This window comes from Acipenser ruthenus, chromosome 26 (genome assembly GCF_902713425.1).
Source record: "Acipenser ruthenus chromosome 26, fAciRut3.2 maternal haplotype, whole genome shotgun sequence".
Taxonomy (NCBI): domain Eukaryota; kingdom Metazoa; phylum Chordata; class Actinopteri; order Acipenseriformes; family Acipenseridae; genus Acipenser; species Acipenser ruthenus.
Window position 1 is genome coordinate 7,172,177 of NC_081214.1, and position 21,383 is coordinate 7,193,559.

General features: G+C 46.4%; 2 protein-coding genes across 3 annotated transcripts; both read right to left on the reverse strand.

Annotated features, from left to right (window-relative positions):
* Positions 1-762: 762 nt before the first annotated feature.
* Positions 763-14,799, reverse strand: LOC117430284 (lysophospholipase D GDPD1-like). Its single transcript, XM_059001205.1, has 10 exons — positions 14,227-14,799; positions 11,648-11,690; positions 7,677-7,812; positions 7,257-7,302; positions 6,716-6,837; positions 6,505-6,594; positions 5,464-5,597; positions 4,674-4,733; positions 4,396-4,447; positions 763-3,911 (listed from the first exon to the last, which is right to left on the reverse strand). Exons 1-10 carry the CDS (start codon positions 14,360-14,362, stop codon positions 3,786-3,788), a joined length of 945 nt encoding a protein of 314 aa, XP_058857188.1. The 5' UTR covers positions 14,363-14,799; the 3' UTR covers positions 763-3,785.
* A 451-nt stretch (positions 14,800-15,250) lies between these two features.
* Positions 15,251-21,297, reverse strand: LOC117964343 (nonsense-mediated mRNA decay factor SMG8-like). 2 transcript variants are annotated; one of them, XR_009308956.1, is made up of 5 exons: positions 19,609-21,297; positions 19,070-19,215; positions 17,905-18,783; positions 16,512-17,206; positions 15,251-16,211 (listed from the first exon to the last, which is right to left on the reverse strand). XR_009308956.1 is itself a non-coding variant. In XM_059001203.1 (4 exons), exons 1-4 carry the CDS (start codon positions 21,158-21,160, stop codon positions 16,979-16,981), a joined length of 2,805 nt encoding a protein of 934 aa, XP_058857186.1. In that variant the 5' UTR covers positions 21,161-21,297; the 3' UTR covers positions 16,263-16,978. The 2 variants fall into 2 exon arrangements, 1 of the variants encoding a protein (XP_058857186.1); XM_059001203.1 differs by lacking the exon at positions 15,251-16,211 and having other exon boundaries at positions 16,263-17,206.
* Between the last annotated feature and the right edge of the window lie 86 nt (positions 21,298-21,383).

Sequence of the window (21,383 nt, forward strand, 5' to 3'; positions counted from 1 at the left end):
CAAGCGTCATACTGGTGTGAGGAGATAAATACATCTAGGATAGAATTTATAACATCTGGAAATCAACCAGCTGTTTAATTGGCAAAAGAACGACCTCTAGCGGCTGTTGGGCGTTATGGAATTCTTGAAACTGTGACGCCACCGCGTGTCCATTAACAAAATCCACTTGACAAAATTGATAACAAATGAGACAATAATTCCACCGTTTGTTACAGAAAAAAAAAAAACAACTGGAGACGGATCTGATATTAAATCAAATAAATGATTCATCATCCTCATACAAGCAAAGTTTTCAGAAATGATTATAATAAGCAAATACATTCAGCATATACTGTAATCAAGATGGATATCTGCAGCAACTTTATTTAAAGATCAAATGGAAGTCCTATGAAAGATTCATTGTATGACCATGATAACTAAGATGCCTAATTAAACCACAGAGTGGTGTAACATTTTCACACAGGAGTGCCTGTGGTTTCTATGAGGTTTTCATGCAGGTAGGTATGTAAAGGATATAAATGACCCGCTCTGAGGTGTTCTAATAAACGTGCACAGTGCTGTGCATTGCAGTATGGTGCCCTCAGTGCTGCACCTACCAGAACCCTGCTGTGCTGTCCAAACCCATTTCCAGTACTGTTAATACTGTAACAGTTTTCTAATGGGTCTGCTCAGGTTTCCTCAGGGCAATGCTCTCGTTTAATGGCATTCTGATGTGATTTGTAAGGTCATGCACATTAACAATCAATTGAAACACAGCACCAGAAATCTTTCAAAGTATTTATTTTCAGCTCTTTATTTCATTTTCTTATAGCAAGAATTTATGATTTTTATTTGCTTCACAACTCATTCAAATATTTGTGCTAGAGTGTAAACAGCAGACAGCGTGCATCTGTTTACTAGTTGTTGGTTTTTTGTCTTTCTACACAAAACAAACAGGGTTTATAGTGATGACATTTTCCAGGCAAATCCCATGTAGGGATGGGGCAATGGCTAGCTCTCTACCAGATTAGACAGACTAAGACTGTCCACTGTCTGTCTGTGTGTTCCAGACGCGACTGCCTGTCTGTGTGTTCCAGACGCGACTGCCTGTCTGTGTGTTCCAGACGCGACTGCCTGTCTGTGTGTTCCAGACGCGACTGCCTGTCTGTGTGTTCCAGACGCGACTGCCTGTCTGTGTGTTCCAGACGCGACTGCCTGTCTGTGTGTTCCAGACGCGACTGCCTGTCTTCTAGGATGTCTCTAGTACTTGTGAAATAAGGTGTCACATGTGTAGCCACTGTGGTTAAAAACTACTTGCCCAGTAAAGTTGCTTAGCCCCGGTTTAACAGTGAGAAAGACCAGCTGTGTCTACACTCAAGTTACTCAACAGCGTTGCCCGATGAAGTATCTAGCAATCCCTCTGTCCCACAGCTGCTTTCTGATTGCACATTCTGGTGAGTTTGAAATAGACAACCCGTAAAGCAGAGAATCAGAAACTGGACACGTTCTTCTGCGTTCCTCGAGCTGAATGCCTGAAAGAACCTGGCTCTGCTTTGCACAGCTAGTCACGCCCAAAAACACTGCCAAGTTCACACCTCCACAAACTGACTGCTAGAAACACAGGCTCCTTGAATGTCACATCATACAACCCTAGAATCAATTACTTACAACTTTGATACAAGGTGACACTCTAGGCATTATTTAATATCAATTCTACATATACAAAACGGTTAGAAAACGATTGGCATTTATTTCTGTATGTATGCATGGATGTATTTCTAGGAAATTCAGTTATTTATGTTGCCCTTGTGGTATATTATATATATATATATATATATATATATATATATATATATATATATATATATATATATATATATATATATATATATATACACACAAACACACATACATACACATACATATACACATTCTTGTAGCTCAGATGGCATTTTAGCATTTGAAAGCATGTAAGGATGTTGAATGGTCAATACTTCTTGTATGGTACCTGGAAATCAAACGTGACAGAGACCTCCTAGAACACAGGCGTGTATCAAAGTTATTTAAAGAGTGAACACTTTCCTGCAGGCTGTAGCTAAACAAGCAAACAATAGTTTAAAACAATTAAAAATGCTTGGATTAATTACCCATTACATAACTGATTACTTAAGTATTTTTTTAACTGGGACACACATTTAAAAGGGGTTGGTCTTGAGTGGGATACAGGGGTAACCCTAAACCCCAGAGCTACCTCTCGGGTGGAGATTAGATCTTAACTCTTTTAAAAAACAAATTCCCAACCATGTTACTAACAACAAAAATACATACGAGACCAAAATAAAACAATCCTGCATTATAAACCAACTCTATTTACCAAGAACCCCAGCAACATTCAAAACAGTCATTACACAATTCCACCTTTATAAAAAGACAGCATGTATCAATCTGTACTACCAAAACCAACCCTACTCACCTTCACAATTCCACCTTTATAAAAAGACAGCATGTATCAATCTGTACTACCAAAACCAACCCTACTCACCTTCACAATTCCACCTTTATAAAAAGACAGCATGTATCAATCTGTACTACCAAAACCAACCCTACTCATCTTCACAATTCCACCTTAAAAGCAGCACCCGGCTCACACAGTAGCTTCTTCTCACTTCTCAGCCCAATCCTGCAGCATCCACAGGTACAGTCAGCACTGCCAGTGCAGCGTTCCCCTGGGGGTACCCCGGCTCTCCTCTATCTGAGCAACGGCAAGCCCTCTCTGCAGCACTTTCTATTCTAACACATGGTCAGCTGGAGACGCGACTCAGAGGAATAACACAGCTATTCCTGCCCTGAACACACCCTGCTTCACTTACACTCGGGACGTGCTTCAGGAAAAGCAGTCTGACAATGTAAAGTGCACTGAATACAACCTGTCTGTAGAGCCCACTCTGATCAGCGACTGTGTGGATACTCATAGAAAACTCCTCTGTAACCCTTTGCTTTTCCCACAGTTAGACTATGCATTTACAATTCTTTACCTCTCTGGGTTTCACCTTATTACACGTTGCTGTGCTTTGACGATTATTAGGGTGCATTTCCCATCACGTGTAAATGAAGACCACTCAGACAATGCCTGCAGTGATCATGTTTCATTGTGGCTTGCATTAGCTGGTGCTGCCACCTGCTGTTGGAATAGCAGCAGTAAAGTCAGGCATTAAAATGGCATGGATGTTTTATTCCACTGCTGTTGCTAGGATATTTTATTTATTGATTCCAGGACTATTCTATAATGTAATAACCATCTATTGTTCAATCTGAATAGCAGAGAGGGTCCTTAAAGCATATTAAACTTTTCTCTTTTCTCTTTCCAGAAAATACAGTGCTGCTGTGACTTGGAAAGAGAAAATCAATCGCTATTTCTGTTCCACAGCACCACTGAATAAGGCTTACCGCCAGCTGTACAGCTACAGTAGAATACTGTTAGGTGAACAGAAATGGGCTGATAGAAATTTGCAAACTAAGTGTCATCTAGTGATCCATTCCAACTACAACCTTTTACCCTTTTAGTCTAACATGTACGCATCTGACAGTGTTTTACAGGCTGTCAAAAAGGACAAGGTCAAAATAAAAATAAAAAACAGCATTAAAACATTATTGAAAATATTTACACTTTAACTGACTAAAATGAGGTAATAAGACACATCACAATATCCTCCGACGTGCCTGGGGGGCAGAACCATCGCTGCTGCTTCTGTGTCACTGGGGAGAGAAAGATGAGTGTGTGAGGCAGGGGGAGGTGGTTCGCTGCTCTAACTGCTGCAGTTTCTTTCCATGAACTCCTTCAGCTTGGTGGGGTAGTCTGTCATCACTCCTGTCGCCCCCAGATCGAACGCACGCTTGAAGTCCTCTTCATCGTTCAGCACCCAGACATAAACCTGGAGAGACAGACAGACGCCCAGCATCACGTATCTACCTGAAGCACTCAAGGACTGACCGGTTATTCAGATTGATCTCTCCACAGGTGAGGGTTATTAATATTGATCGGGCATTCCGAGTGAAACGAGAGAAGAAACATCACCAATCAGTATTTTTCGAATGCTTGATTTTGGGTACAAAAAATGAAAGAGCATAAAAACTCTCTCTAGGTTTTGTAAAATCTGTGAATTGAATACAGGGCAGCTATCCAACACTGTCTCTGATGTAATATAAGATTGCTTTTCTTTTCATTATTCATTCATTCATTTTTTTAGAATTAGAAAACAGTTACAGAACATCAAATTACAGTTCAATGATATAATACAGATTTAAAACACAGCATTTCTTTTCTAAGGCTGCTCTTCTGTCCTCTCCTGTACCCTCACTCGGACACGGACTGTGAAATGGGCCGATACACATGGCAGTACAAGAACACCTCCTTACCTGGATCCCTCGTGCTTGCAGGTGATTGAACAAGGATTTCCTCATGAGCAGCCTGCAGAGAAAGACAACCTCTCAGAGCATGAGCACAGCCGGCACACAACAGGACAGACGGACATGGCAACTGAATAGTGGCTGGGATGGATGGATTTCTTTTCTAGGGAGAGTTTATGGACTGTGTTTAGTGTTCTTATGCTTTACTGTCGCAGTGGTGAAGTATCTCTGTGCAGTGTACTGAGCCCGGGCTGTGGGCAGGCTGAGCTGAGGGAACAGGTACTTACGTGTCTGCCAGCCACGCCATCAATCGCTGACGCCTTGTCATCGTCTGAGGGTCTTTAAGCCTTAAACAGATTGAGCCAAAGCATCACTTTAAACAAGCCTACTGTATGAAAGCAGTGCGGAAGTTACACTGATATCAGACTAATACCTTTAATTAAGCACAGCACGATCACTGGTTGGTGCTCGATCTATGATTGTACCCGACATACAAGACGCTTTTTACTCCAAATAGTTACAGCATCGGAGGACAACGCAGCTCTGGGCAGCTTACAGGCAAGCCCGCAGGTGCCCGGCCAGACTACAGGGGTTCGCTGGTGCGCAGTGAGCTGAGGACATCCTGGCCGACACTCTGCCAATTGTACGCCGTCCCCTGGCAACTGTACCTGGACTCGAACCGGCAACATGCAGGCTATAGGGTGCATCCTGCACTCCACGCGGAGCGCCTTTACCGGATGCGCCACTCGGAAGCCCCTCTCCAAATAGTTTTTAACATTTTTTTTTTTTTCCAGAAAGGAAAAACGCAGCCAGTAAACTTACAAAATCAGAGGCATTTCACTTAGTTTGATTTTTTTGTTTTTGCACTTCATAGTCGCTTGATCGATGATGTAAAATGCTAAGAATTATAAAGGAGTAGAGTTATAAAGTGCATTAACAACATTTACAAATGTTTCTCTAGATATTATTTTTGAGAGTCACTCAGGGGAGCACAAGGGTTCTACATTTTACTGAGCGTTCTCAGGACCCCCACAAGCCCACACTGGTGTGCGGGGCAGCGCAGTGCCCGGTACTCACTTGGTGATGATGGAAGGCATGGGGATTTCCAGGAACTGCTCTCGCAGGGGCACGAAAGGCAGCAGACCGGTGTAGAAGAGCCCCACCAGAAACAGCACCCTCTGCAGGCTGAACAGCAGTGGAATTCGAGGGTTCTGGTACGGACAAGAGGAGGGGCAGAGGTGAGAGGCAGGCAAAGGAAGTCACAGGCAAAACTGAAGAGGATTTCAGTTAAACCTGATCAATAAAATATTAATAATAATAATAATAATAATAATAATAATAATAATAATAAACTGAGCACCTTGTTTATATATGTAGCCCGTTAGAGAGAGCTAATTGCCAAGGTCAGGGGTAACTTCTTAAACCCTGTGGAGTCACAGGGCAGCATACTGCCACATTGTCTGAGTGCTAATCCGCTGTGTGGGTTCAGCCCCTGCTCTGCAAATCCCCATTTGCATGCCCGCTAAACAGCAGTGCTCAATTTCAACAGGTTTGAGTGTCGAAGCATGTCCTGTGTTGCTTCAGGTTAGTTTTCCATTAGGGATGGAAAGAGTTGAATCCTTTTGTCACCATTAAAGGGATTTAACTTTTTCCCATCTGCGTTTTCAGACGATTTAATCTCGTACCTGTGTGATACTTATTGTGCATTCTCTACCAATCTGCAGTTGCTTCCCCTTAGAACACCATTTAAAATGCTTACTAGCTATTCCAGCAAAAATGTCCTTTTTAAATTCTAATAATTACTAGCAGGGATGTGTAGCTGTTTTTTTTTTCTTTCTGAAGTTGTGATTTTCCATGTGACAGATTACATTTTAGAAATACAGCTTTTAGAACTGGTTGTAAAAGGTTGTTTTTAGTATGCATGGTAAATAATTTGAGTTTATTCAGTACACATGTAATAGGGTATTAAACAGGCAAGAAATGTAATATTCTGGAAAAGTACAGGGTCCCATTTAATATCAGCGTGTGTGTGTGTGTCTATTTGTGTCTGTGTGTCTGTCTGTCTGTGTGTATGTGTCTGTGTGTCTATGTGTGTGTGTCTGTGTGTCTGTGTCTCACCTCCTTGTAGCACTTCTCCACTATCTGGCTGCTGGAGTTGCCCCACACAGTCAGGTGTTCCCGGTTGTACTTGGTCACCAGTTTTGACACCTGCATTGAAAACAGCGAGGAGGTTTACAGCTCTACAACTTGCCACCAAGATCACAGACAGACACCAGTCTCGACTCCACTGAGCGCTCAATGTATTTTGTGAGAGTAATACAGCACGTACCTTCCTGATGAGCGTGTCGTTGTTGACCTTGATGTCGATGTTGACCGGGGTGTTTGGGAAGGCGTCGAACACCTCCCTCAGCAGAGGGATGCGCTTGTCATCCCCTCCCTCACAGCTGCACTCTGAGCAAACAAGGACAGCGCTGTTACAACTGCACACAACACCAGGGGCTTGAGTCTCAAAACTAATAATTGTGCTAATGACGATCTGGAGTAAAGAGCTGTGAGAACCTTGCCATAGATGCGCTGTACCCCGACAGCGATCGACGCAATTCATCCTAAGAAACATAAGTAATGCCCATAGCAAGTTTAATCAAGTTAACCATGACTGAGATTTGGAGCAGGAGAGCAGGAGCTGTCCTAGCTGTGTCACAGTGCTGGTTTTAGAGTTTACTTTGTGTTCTAACCCAACCACAGACATCCTAATTCAACTGGTTCAAGTCTTTATGGGTAGCAGGGTAGGGCTGGACAGATGAGAAGGGACACTGCCTGTCTTGCTGTAATGTCCAGCCGAAGATCATGCTGGCTTTGGCAATGCGCACCTCTCTGGAAAGAGACGTCCAGCTTGCACAGGTAAGGCGGCAGCTCCTGGAAACGGGGACAATTGTTAAACATTGTAAAGGCAAATAAAAACTACAAATGTCCATACCAATAATGTGCTTAGGGATGTACTGTATGAGCAAATGGCAAATGGAGTTTGGCTGTTGTAGATTGACTCTGATCTCCTCAATCTGCCAGTCTTTCCTCAGTTGGGAAGTACTGTACATGCAACGTCATTACTTAATTAGAGTAGAAACACACCAAGGTAAATGTTATGCAACAGCCCATCATGCTTCTTTCAAACTCTGATCATTCTTTTCTACCAGCTTACTGCTCTAGGACTTATATACTGTCCAGTCACTCACTTGAATAACACTAATAAAGGCACAGCCAGTGGATAAATCAAAACAGTGTTGACTCACAGCGTAGGTCAGCTCCGAGATGTTAGCGCAGACCCCCGTCGACCTCTTCAGGTTCTTGTCATGTGACACGACCACCTCCCCGTCCTTGGTCATGTGACAGTCCAGCTCCAGCATGTCTGTGCCCAGCTCCACCGCGCTGACAACGGGACACAAGGTGTTAGCAAGGCAGCGTTCTCGTTCTCATGGGGCTGTCCGTGCTGGACTTGCACTGCAGAGACTTTCCTGTCACTTTTTACATTTAGGAATCTACAATAATGATTAAAAAAATCTTTCCTATGGCTGTCTTTAGTGTTAAATAATAAAATAGGAAAATAAAAACAAAGTCTGAATTGGCTCTGGGTGCGTGATGAGTCTCTGGTGGTCAATGCAGCCATGTGACCATATAAAAAACATGGACAAATAAGGAAATGGTGAAGGACTTTAAGGTCTTTCTCACCCATCACCCTTTTCAATCACACCACAATCTATCACACCAGCCAAGCAATGCTGCAAACGTTGCTGCAGTATTGCATGCCTCTATTCTCAAGAGCCAGTCTCTTAATGGCGTGCTACTGAGCCCCTTCCCGCCTCTGAAAGGGAACATGGAGGCTTGTGAAGCAGCAGCCCCTTGTAAGCCCTCAGAACAGGGGCCGGCATTGTGTGGGGTGCCCAGCGTGTTGCTAGGAGACGCCATGCACAGGAGCAGCTTGTGAAGGGGAGCTGACACCCGAGCAGGTTCGCTCTGTTCAAAAACAAAACCACAAGACAGCCAGCTGCATAATGCCCCTGCCTCAAAGCTTTGTGCACCCTGACCGGAAAGCTGGGGTGGTATTATAAATCACAGTGTATTACCCTGAAGAAACCCACAGCATTGTCTACAATGGAAATGGATTTCAGAACTGCACAGCGGCCGTGATGCAGTGATAGCACTGTCTGGGAATGAAAGCATATGGGTATCAACAACACACTCTCACGCCTGTCTCCCTAAGGGTCTCCTCCACTGGTTTTATTTACATGGACAGTATGTTAAATAACTTCCCACAGCCAGAATCATTTCTAGAACATCCAAAACTGAAAATGCAGGCGACAGGTGTCTAAACATAGCCTTTATTCTGATACTGATAGACAAACTAATGACAGGTTCATCTACTGTAAAAAATGCGATACACCTCCACCATAACCCTGCCAGCAAGTATATCGTTCAGAACTATCAACAACCAATCATAAGACAGATAGAAACACTACGAAGAAATGAAGTATGAACTGTAGACACATATTTAGGCGAGAAGTCTTTATAAATATCTTTAAGGAAACTTCTTTTTGTTAATAAGAATCAAACTGGCCTTGCTGATGAGATGGACTGGTGGCTCAGACACCCTTGGCTCACTATAAAACAGCTTGAACCCTTTTTTTTTTACTTTAAAGATATTTAAGCAGTAGAGATCCACTGTGGTGCAATGTGACCTGACCTCTAGATTGTCCTGCACCTAAGGAAATGAGAACTAGTCAGGGGTGGTGTGGGTCACTGAATGGATCCAAGCCAGACCTGACATGTATGGGAATTTATTGATAACATCAGGGTTAAGCATCCATGCTCCTCCTTGGTGTAATGTCTCATCTGAAGGATAGGAAGTGCCCCCTTTACTAACACCATGCTGGGGCATTGCTTGAGCTCAGGCTCAGACAGAAGAGGGGTACCCCTATTGCGCCACCAACAACCCTTTCTGCAGGACCTGATTTTTCTTAGAGGACCCCCATGTAGGTACTGACCGGGCCCAACCTTGGTCTGAGGTCTGATGAGATCAGGCTCTTGGGATCCCGAGGGGCACTGCAGGGACCAAGCATGTGGGCAGACAGGTTAATACTGAGTCACGGACAGTGCAAGCTCTGACCAGAGCAGGAGCGTACTGTAGAAACGCTTTGTCAGCTATAGTAAGCACTTCACGTTTTCATTTCTCAACTGTTTGTTTTCATAAATAACAGCAAAACACTTAATAACACATTATAATAATAAAAAAAAAAAAACTGTGTAAAGAAACTGATCAAACAGACAGAAGTTGCATCACCAGTGGCATTGGACAAAGCGGACACTTTTCAATAAGATAAACCAAGCTACTGAACATTTTATTATGTCCCCTAGATCCACTTCTGCTTAGACAACTTGAATACAATCCATTATGTAATTAAACAGCCCTGTTTCATTTGCAAGCCTTCTTCATAAGCACTACCAGCGTCATTTTGAATCAAGCTCAATTTAAAATCTGTTTCTACCATGCCGGCTAATGTCTAGAGAGCACACTGTCAGCACTGACTCAAGCAATGAGCCTGCATCTTGTCGCCGGAGACAACAGCCTTCTCAGTTACCAACGACCCATAAACCAAAGCAGGCTGCTTTCGCTTGTCCTATGTAAGTGATCTGCACTGCAAAGCCCTTGGTGCGCTGCCACCCCGGGCATCACAGCCCCCTTCTGTGCCCTACATTTGAATAACTGTGCTCGCCACACAGCTGCCTGCTGGGTTAAGCAACTCTTCCAAAACAGGGTGTTACTGGAGTTCAGCAGCCCGAGAGACCCAGGCTCAGGTTAGTTCAACCATCCCTCTCAACACTCAACCATACCATATACAGTGGAGCAGTTCTAGGAACACAGTAGCAATTCAGAAAAAACATGTTACACAGTTCAGTTAGCCTGGGAGGTCTAGGCTCTGCAGGACTCAAATATTACAGTTTAGAATGATCAACGACTACAAATGACAGGGTATACTCAATTGCTTTAAACAGCGGTGGATCTAAATAGGTCATCATCCTCATCAGTGATTGCAGTAGGACATGATTAGCTGTACCCCCCCCCCTCCGCTCCCCCACTTCGAGAGTCCGCTCCTTCTCCACCCTTGCCCCTCATGGATATCAGAACTGCTCCGTCCCTGAGCACCTTCAGCTGCCTTCTCAAGACACACCTGTTCAGACAGCATCTGTAAACCTCACAGCTCTCGACTATACTGGACTATATGGCACCCAATTGTACCAGTACTTGCATCAGCTTGTACCTGCACTGAACTGCTCCATACCTTGCCATATTCTACTACTGCTCCTAACTATAACTGTATCTTGTATTTGATTTTACTCTTATAGGTAACCGTACTCACGTTTTTTGTAATTGCTCTTATTTGAAATCATTCTCACCCGTTTATCATTCTTACTACCTGTTCTTACTGGATTTTATTCACATAAGCAATTCTTACTTGAATTTGATCCTACTGTACTTTCATAACTGCTCTTATTTGTATTATGATATTCTGTAATGTGATATTTTATAATGCAATACTTTGTACTGTGATACTTTGTAACAACTGTAAGTCACCCTGGATAAGGGCTTCTGCCAAGAAATAAATAATAATAATGAATTTATTGCTATCGTGTATGCAGTGCTTTTCCAATCCAAATTGTTTGGTTTTAAAAATGCAACTGCAGTTACAGGTAATAGTCAGTCCCTCTGCAGGGTGGTAATTTGTTTTTAGAATCAAATAGTACAAATAGAATATAGATTTCCTCACATAGATAAAAATTATTCAACAGAATAAAAAGTGAGCCTGACACTTTTGAATGGACTGCATGTTCTATAACGCCCATGCAAAGCAGGCTTAAAATCAGCACAACGATTCCCAAGATACAGCCTTGAATCACAGGCCAGACCCAGAATATACAGATTCCGATGCTTACAAGAACATGCGTGAAGGAACATCTATGCAAAGATTCAGGTGGGATTGAAAATGAACAAGCTGAAACGTTTGTCTGCCGAACTTAAGTTTCTTATAACCTTTGAAAAGAAGCGTCCTCAGAGTGATGTCACCTGTTTGTAGGTGTGCATGGGCAGGGTGTCCAGTAATGAGCTCACCCATGCACTCTCCTGCACGCCCACACGCCCTCCCGCACGCTCTCCCGCACGCCCGCACGCCCACACACTCCCCCGTCCTCCAGCTGTGTTTCTACTCACTGTTTGAAGGCAGCCATTGTGTTCTCCAAGTTCTCTCCAGCACCTGCAGACAGATGACAAAACCGCCGTCAGACTCTGTACCACTGACTGGTGGTAAAAATGTAGCACAGAGACTCTAGTTGAACCATTAGCTTAATAGATATTGTACAGTTGTGGTCCAGTTGTGTGTACTCTGTCTTCATGTCATTGGTACAGCAAATTATGAAAATTGTACTATGCTAGGTTAACCAGGGTTCAAGTCATTGTAGCTTCTATTGCCCTTTTGACTGGTACAGAAGCAGTGCATTGCCACTGAAGGTAATTTGGTAAGGGCAGGTTCAGTGGGAACACCAGGTATGGGGATGAGAATCTTTAACTGTTGTCACTGTTGTGGCTGAAATTTAATTACACAGTTAAAATAATGGTACTTGCAAAACAAGTGTTATTGTTTAATTACAAAATGTGATCCTCACATCAAATGTGCTGCTGCATTGCTGATAATGTGTACCAGCAATAGCAGGAGGCGGAGACATATTAAGACAAGCCCCAGTTAGTAAGCAAGATAAGGGAATAGGGAAGTTTGTACTCTTGACTTGGTAGTTTTGCAAAAGCAATGCAAACTCTGACAGCCCGGTACAGCAGCAGCTCCTGCCCAGCCTTTCAGGATGAGGCTCAGCTCAGTAAAGGTCGACCCCTCCCAGCTTTCAATTATACGAGTGTGCAAGTGACACCCACTGGACAGAATAAACTCTGGAGAAAGAGCTGTAACTGATAGGGGGCGGGATGTTGAAATGTGAGGCTCAGGTCACACTAGCAATAACACTGAGTCTATAAATGGGTAGGGGCTGGGAGTCAAGCAGGCTGGCATAGTGGTTAGAGCTGAGGGACTGGGAGTCAGGCAGGCTGGCATAGTGGTTAGAGCTGAGGGACTGGGAGTCAGGCAGGCTGGCATAGTGGTTAGAGCTGAGGGACTGGGAGTCAAGCAGGCTGGCATAGTGGTTAGAGCTGAGGGACTGGGAGTCAAGCAGGCTGGCATAGTGGTTAGAGCTGAGGGACTGGGAGTCAAGCAGGCTGGCATAGTGTTTAGAGCTGAGGGACTGGGAGTCAAGCAGGCTGGCATAGTGGTTAGAGCTGAGGGACTGGGAGTCAAGCAGGCTGGCATAGTGGTTAGAGCTGAGGGACTGGGAGTCAAGCAGGCTGGCATAGTGGTTAGAGCTGAGGGACTGGGAGTCAAGCAGGCTGGCATAGTGGTTAGAGCAGAGGGACTGGGAGTCAGGCAGGCTGGCATAGTGGTTAGAGCCAAGGTGCTTTTTTATTTTCCATGGTTGCCTGTTGTTTACTATAGTGCAGTCCAGAAGTCATGTTTACCACGCTATACTGCAGAAAACTTCAGACCTCACAACAAGGCCGTGGGGGTCGATGGGATTTGTAGCCACTGAAGAGATGCCAAAAAAACTGCAGTTATTGATTTGTGCAAAAAAAAAAAAAAAAAAAGCAGTAAAGCTATTAAAAGTACCTAACTTTAACTAAAAAAACCAATTGGGCGATATTGAACTTGATAAATAAAACACACACGTTTGGGGGTGAATAATACATCCTTCAAATACACCGCGTTGAAACAGCAACAACACAGCATGAAGATGGAGGCATACAATGTAAAGACAACATGGACCCTGAGCACCTTCAGAGCCACTCAGAAGCTGTGACTCATCCTACCCTTGTGATAAAATACTATCTGTATGCTTTTCATTTGTAATTCATCACACAGGCTGACATTTACTATGGTGAGAAGGTGCAGTGCAACCTTTAACCAACACGCACAAACTTCACAGCGTGCAGGGCATTCCTGTCTGTATAATCAATACTGACCCTGAACTACAGTCCATAGCTCACACCCTCATGTCACTGCTCTGTCATTCCCCTCCTCCTGCTGCTAACGAGCACACCTTATACAGCACACACAGTGAAGCTCTTATCTGGGAGTCTTTATCATGGGATCAAGCAGGTACTGCCACCTCAGAAGTGATCTCTGGAGTTTCCAATACACTGTAAAACACTTAAGAATGAAACGTTATCTTTTCTGTGCTAATGTATTGTGTATGAAAGCTGCCTGTTCCCTCCCGAACACTATTCTGTTTAATTTGGCATGTTAGAAGTCAGATCCGATCACAAAAGAAAATGGTCTTAAGATTCTTAATACAAAAACACTACGTGACCTGAGCACATAACTGAACTGACATCCAGGGCTGATGGATAACTGAAATAGGATCCCCGAATTTACTTTAATACCGCTTTGAGAAGCCAGGGGTAGAAGCAGTATTCCTTAGCTGGGACAGTGACAACACAAGTCAGCACTAAATAAATAAATAAATAATAATGGATGCAGTTCGATCTGGTCGCCCACAATTTCTTATTGCCCCAAGCTTGGTTTTACCACCTGGGCAAATCGCACTGATACAAAAAGGCACCAACAATTGAAGATGTGGGTTCACTTGTACTGTACACCAGTTATAACTACAGTATACGCACCTACTAATACTGACTGAACAAAATCTCAAAGTTCCGCATTATTAACAGTGCTTGCGATGCAGTCCACTCACCGCCGCGGTGGGAGATGTGTCGACTCCGGAACGTCTCCTTCTTCCTCCTGTGCAACAGCGACGGGCACTTGAACAGCACGACCGAGGTGAGCACGTACCCGCCGAGGGTGGACAACGCATACATCGCCGAGCACATCCTCCTTCGCTGCCGGCGTCCCAGACTACAGTTTCGGCGGAGAGAGACCAGACCGGTCTTTGTACAGTATATACAAGACAGATACTGCGCCGCGCTGCGCTGGTGTTGATCCCGAGCGTGTATGGCGTTCTTTGTTTCTTATCCCAGCTGTGTAAAAACGCTGGTCCTGGGTTGGTGTGTACAGTCCCTGGTTCACTGCCCGGACTGTTCTCCGCTGTTGTTCCCGGCTTCCACTCTCTCTCCCCGGCTGTGTTCGCCACAGCTAGCAGCGACAATGGAAACAAGCGGACAGCGCGCATGCGCTAACTCACTCGCTGACTCAGGCCGGCTCAGGGTTGGTTATCTGTCCCGTGCAGGCTACCACAGCAACAAGGACAGATCTACGCAGTGTAAATAGATGTCGACACACCGCCGAGTCCCATAGCTCGGATAGTATGAAAAACAGGGATGTGAGAATGACCAAAACGATCTCTTTATTGAGAAATAACGCAGTACATATTTTGTACTGTGTGGCGCTAATGAGCTTCCGTACGAGGTAGTTTAATACTGAGTGGTGGTCAGTTCATCGTGAACTGGCGAACTGTAATTAGAGGGAATCGACTCTAAAATAACTGGTTACCACTTCAGAACCAGTCTGAATATCATGCAGGACTTCTCACCACTACAGCCAGTCTGTAAATACAATGTACCCAAAGAAACCGTTTCAGGCAGCGGTAACTACCCGCATTGGTATGTAACTAAAAACTACACACCAAAAAATACAGCTACAGGAAGGAATGTTATATTTTTCAGAGTAGATCAGTGTTTATTTTATGGAGGGGTTTATTTTGGTAATGGCTGTATTCACCCTGCTTGGGATTCAGTACGTTTTTTTTTTTTTTTTTTTTTGGTAGTACTATGTGCTTCAGATTCTATTAAAATGTCTTAGAAGAGCGTGAAGTTTGTTTAAAATACTTGTTTTTGACGTGTTATTTATATCACAGCAAAGCCCAGTCACTGTCAGCCTTCTCTGGACAGAGTGGATTTCAGAATTGGGTCCACACTATAACGTTATGAGGATCCGGTCCCACAGGAAGGCAGCCGGTACTGTACCGATCCAATCGGATTTCCATTCTAGTGTGCTATTTATATTCTGCATGAAAACCTCTGGGGGTGAGAATTTCAGTTTCCGCTCAGCAATCAGCGATATAGAAACAATAGGCACCCGTGTGTGAAAATGTTACACCACTTTGTGCTTTAATTAGGCATCTTTAACAACTTCTAGTCTCCTGCATTTTAACATTTTTAGGTTATGTGTTCATTTTCTTTTACTATTTAAATGGAGTAAACGAGGCTGTGTGGTCCAGTGGTTAAAGAAATAGGCTTGTAACCAGGCGGGCCCGGTTCAAATCCCGGCTCAGCCACTGACTCATTGTGTGACCCTGAGCAAGTCACTTAACCTCCTTGTGCTCCGTCTTTCAGGTGATATGTAGTTGTAAGTGACACTGCAGCTGATGCATCGTTCACACACCCTAGACTCTGTAAGTCACCTTGGATAAAGGCGTCTGCTAAATAAATTAATAATAATAATAAATGAATTGCATGTGTGGCCTATTGCAGTCATCAATTAGGCAATCACTAATTTGCCTATTTTGAAAGTTTTCAGTTCCGGTGGTTTGATTTCATATGCACAACAAATCAAGGCAATGGGGTTTTGTAATACATTTGCACAATGATGTCTTCATAACGACAGAAGACATTAAAAACAGGACAGCCTTAATGCTTTCATTTCTTCTTAGTAGAGCCAAGGGTTGAAGAAGCCCCAGCAAGGGGAAGGGGGGTAAAGAGAAAAACAGTCCAGAAATGTTACCTGCAAAGAATACATAAATACATAAATAAATAAATATACACATTAAACAAATCAATGTGCCAGTCGTTAGGTCTTTAATACTTAAAGTAATGTTACAACGCAAACTTCTAGAAACTTTAGAACACATTTCTTATTTGACAAATTCCTTGACATGAACCAAATACAAAAACTAAAAAAATCCATGTATTTATGTTCTCATGTTTCCCTACTGAATGAGCACGGGTCTCTCAGCTCTAACCACTAGGTCACACTGCTTACCACCCAGTCCCTCCGCTCTAAACACTAGGTCACACTGCTTACCTCAGTCAGGCCCCACCTCCACCCAGTGACTCCCCTGAGAATTCTTGTGGGGGGTGGGGGGTCTATTTATTTCCTGACTGCTTCCACAGGCTACACAGAGAAGTCTGCAGCTCCTAACCAGTTCAGGGTTTTGACTGGTTCCCCATTCTGCCAATTTCCAAAGACCCATGCTGCAATGTCACTGCTTTGCACACGCGTGCAGCACGGTATGATCTTCCACATCATTGGTACACCCAGGTGACCAACTACACGCATGCAAAGCACTGAGATTACGGCAAGGAACCCTGGGGGGGGGATCACAGATCAGCCAATCAAAACAGTGAACTGGCTTGAGTCTGCAAGATACACTGCAGCCGGGGAGAGGAGGAGGAGGGTTCGGGAACCAGCTGGGTTTGCTTCCTCAAGTACGTTCTCTCCCAGCAGCTCCCCCTGGTGGTGCTGAGATGTCACTGTGGTGTCCGGAAGCATCACTGTTGCTGCACTGGTGGTGGGGCCGGGTTGGCAGTGCTGGCGCGCAGAATGCCTCTCAGGGCGCGGTAGCTGGCCAGCGGCTGGTTCTCCTTGGGCGGGTAGCAGGGCCCGCGCTCCGTCACATAAGCGTAGGGGAAGCGCAGCACCCACAGCCCGTCGGGGGGCAGCACGATCTCCGCCCGCTCGGGGTGAAAGATGGGGCAGGGGGGAGGCCCTGGCTGGACCTGAGGAGGAGAGACAGAGAGGACGGTGAAACACAGGGGACAGTAAGGGGTGCTTTCAAGAATACTGTTCGACCACCCTCATAGCCTTCAATGGGGCTGCTACAAACCGATAGCAACTGATCCCTAATCTTGATCCCATCCCAATCCTCCATCAGCCTGAATAATCTAACTGGCCTTCATTTTCAGTGGAGGGAAGTGGGGCATCAATACTGGACCATTAGTTTCCACAAAAATCATATTAAGATGGTAAAGATCCAGGAATTGTGATTAGAGTACATCATTGTGAATTGGGCACAGAGAATATCCAGGGTTTTTATTGGTTCACAGTCTGTCAAGTATCTAATTTAAATAAATGTTTTTTTTATTTATTTAATATTTGCCATGCATTTTTTGATAGTAAATCTTAAAGAATATGCATTACCACCAATTTCATACGTGTCTCTATATGACTAAACAGCCTTGCTTATATAATCAGACATCAAGTTTCACACACAATGCTGCAGGAAATTGCAAAGGACCAGTAATTAATGATTATTTTCCGTGAAGGGCGCACACGCTATCAGTTTGTGTAAAAACACAATATTTAGGAGCTTGGGGTGAAAAAACTGCATTAAAATTATCCACCTTCAGTTACTAGCAAGGTAAAACTAGAACACATTTACTAAGGTACTGCTGTGAGGTGTGAGAGCGCCCCCTACCTGTGGAGTGAGGATGATCTCCAGGGGTGCGTCAGGCACTACGATGTAGAGCCGAGCCAGCTGTGCGTAGTGTGGCTTGAGGCCCCGGCCCTGCGCGGGCGAGGGGATGTACAGGGGCATGTCGGAGCTCAGCACTCGCCCAGCTGGCTCCTTGGGGCCCCCAGGGCCCAGCACCTTCACCACCTTGTCGGGCCCCGAGCTCATGAACCTCCGGCCACGCCCATCTTCATACTCAAACCCCACGAAAGCCCTGGCCACGTCGTCTCGGCGACGCCCTCTGGCCTGGCCCCCAGCCCCACCCCTCTTCCCAGGCAGCGCTTTGTTGGGGGCGGGCCAGGAGGAGGGGCCTGCATCAAGGGGCTCGGCCTGCCCCACCTCCTCTTCAGCCCGGCAGCGAATCACAATGTCCCAGGGCAGCAGGAAGGCGGAGCCGGGGAGGAAGCCGGGCTGGTCAAGGCCGCTGTGGCAGTTGTAGGCTTTGGCGGGGCCCAGCTTGACCAGAGACCAGCTTGAGAAGGTAGGCAGGAGCCCCTTAGGGCAGCCGGAGTGCAGCATGCCCGGGAGGTACTCCACTGTGGAGGGCTGTCTGTCCACCAGACTGGGCCTCTTCTCCTGGCCCTCCGCCCCGTCGCCTCCCCCGTAGGGCCCCAGGCTATCAGTGGACTGGCCCAGGCTGAGTGCCAGGCTCAGGCTGGTGCTCTCCCCAGGGGTGTGCCCCGCAGCCTCCTCCTTGTCCTTGAGCTGCTCTCCCTCCGCTTCTCCCCCTGTGTCCGGGGGGCCTGGGGGGTCGTTGCAGGCAGGGGCCGGGTCTGGGGTGCTGGGCTGGAACACGGGGAAATGGGTGTGCTCCAGTTTGGAACAGCACTTCTCTTCCAGCAGCTGAGGGACACAGGCAGAGCACAATCATGAGCTCACTAGATCAATACTTTTTAATGGTTTATATTTAAAACGAAAAAGCACTGGTGCTCTCCCTTGTTAGAAAGTATTATTAAAAGATAATGATTTTCACACAAACCAGTGAATACAGTGCATTGCTTATTTAAATGAAAAAATGTAACACTTAAAAAAAAAAAAAAGAAAAAAACATTTTGCCTGCGGACCAGTTTGGAGGAATGACCTGCTATATATTCCCAATGCCAGCTGCCCCTGTGCCCAGCACACTGACCTGGTAGAAGTCGTAGTTCGCTGCCTTGATGTCGAAGGGGTCGTCGCGGGGCGCCTGCTTACGGCCGCAGTTACAGGAGCTGGTGGAGCGCCCCCTGCTGTTGTGGTGGAGTACAGGCGGGTTGCGATCCATCTCTGGCTTCTCCCCTGTAGGGAAAGATAGGAGGTGTCAGACAACACAGCACAGGACAGCAGAGTCAGCCTCTCTGTGACGAAACTGGATCCACCCAAACACGGACTGGGTTTATCAAAACACTGGACCCATCCACGTTTAGACTGCTGGAAAAAAAACAGTCCAGGTGGAAACCAATGCAAACAATAGGCATTCTATTCATACTGCCATTACATCCCACCCTGTGCATGCAAACACAGATTTGAGTTTAAAATATCAAAATGTATAAAACTATCCATCCACTATGCATAGACGGCTTTAACCCATTTAATGCATACATCACAGGTGAAATACTAAATGTATCAATTTCTTATCCTTTTTTTGTTTGTTTTAAATCAGGGAGGATTGCACCACAGCCTGCAACATGCCTGTTTTGGGGAGCAGGTGGAACTTGTGCATGCAGTGCTGGTCTGTCAGGCTCCGCTCCTCGCACAGCTGGTGCCCGTTGCTCCAGAACTTGTAGCAGTCGTCATGCAGCTGCAGCGCGCACCTCTGGAAGGCGACTCCGCGGGCGTGCTGGCTGTACACGCGCAGCGCCTGGGCCAGCTGGTTCTTGTGCACCGTGGTGGTGTAGTTGTGAGGCAGGCTGGACTGGTACGCGCTGTGGGCGAGCGGCAGAGCCTTCTGACAGCGGCTCTCGGAGAACTTGGCGTCTGCGTCCAGGAAGCCTTCCAGCACTTTGAGCTGCCCCTGCACCTTGAGAGCCAGCTCTGCAGAGTCCTCCTCCTTCCCGGACAGCATCACCTGGTACAGCCGGGAGGCCACCTGCGCCCACTTGGTGTAGGTGGGCAGCTCAAAGTGGGAAGGCTGGGGGTTGCGACCCACGCTGTCATCGAAGCCCTTCTTGGTCAGGACCAGCTCCACGTGCTGCCACAGGAACTCTTTCAGGGTGCAGTCCACCAGCTGGCCGCCCCCCGCGGAGGTCAGGCTGCTGCTCTCCACATTGAAGGAAGGCTGGCGGGGGGAGTGGCGCAGCTGCTGGTAGCGCCGCGGCCCCGTCATGAGCCCGGGGGACTCGTTCTCCCGCAGGGCGCAGTTGGCTCTCAGTTGCCCCAGGAGGGCACCAACCGGGTCTTCTGGGCCGGGCACCACGTACACAAAAGCCTGGTTTGCGGGCACCGTGAACAGGCAGTTGATGCTCTGGTTGGTGAGGACGCGGCTCTTGCGGAAGATGCGGTAAATCTGGTCCTCAAGTGCGTGCTGGAGCCGCCGCCGTGGGGAGTGCTTTTTCGGCTTCTCCGGGTTTCCACCGGGGGCCTCTGCACTCGCTGTGCCCATGCCAGCTCCGCCGCTGCTCACTTTGAGGGCGCCGTTCAGCTGGAAGACAAAGAGCAGCCGCGGAGGGCAGGGTCGGCAGTTCAACTTCCACTCCTTGGAGACGGGGCAGTCCTTGATTGCCGCCCGCAGCAGGGGCAGAGCCTTCTGTCTGAGCGCGTCCAGAGCGCGGAAAAGCCGGTCGTAGGTGACATCGAAGGAGCAGGTGGGGTGTACGAGCAGCAGGACGTGGCACAGGGAGAACAGGTAGAGCAGGTGCAGGCACTGCTGCCTCTCCGCGCCCTTCCAAACCTCGTGTGCTTCGGCGTGGCTGATGCCAGCCTCCAGTGCCTCACAAGCCCGCAGTAGCTCCCTGTTATCGCAGACGGAGGTGAGGAGGAGGTACAGGACGCGGCTCTCCTGGCTGTAGTAAGCCCGGATCAAACTGCCTCCGTCCGGCGTCTCTTCGTCCTGCTCTGCCCCGAACAGCGGGAAGACGTGCTTGTCCGCCAGCGTGTTGATGAGTGACTCCTTCGCCGAGCCGGGCTGCAGGGAGCTCTTCCCGAAAATGCCCAGCACACAGAGCCCCTCATCCCGGTACAGAGAGTCCTCCTGCACCTCCGAAAGAAGAAACGCTCCCACAGGCATGGGCGCCGCCATCTTCATTGAGAACGAACACAACGTACAGACCGTGAACTTCCGGGAACCTGGGAAAAAATAATCCGGGTGGAAACAACCAAACAACCGCGAGGCCGAGCTTTGTTAAAAAAAAAAAAAAGCAACTCGACATTCTAGTCATACAATTATTACATCACAGAGAATGCAATTACATTCCACATAGTTTCTACAATATACAAGTTGTATATATGCCTTTGGTTAAAAGCGCACT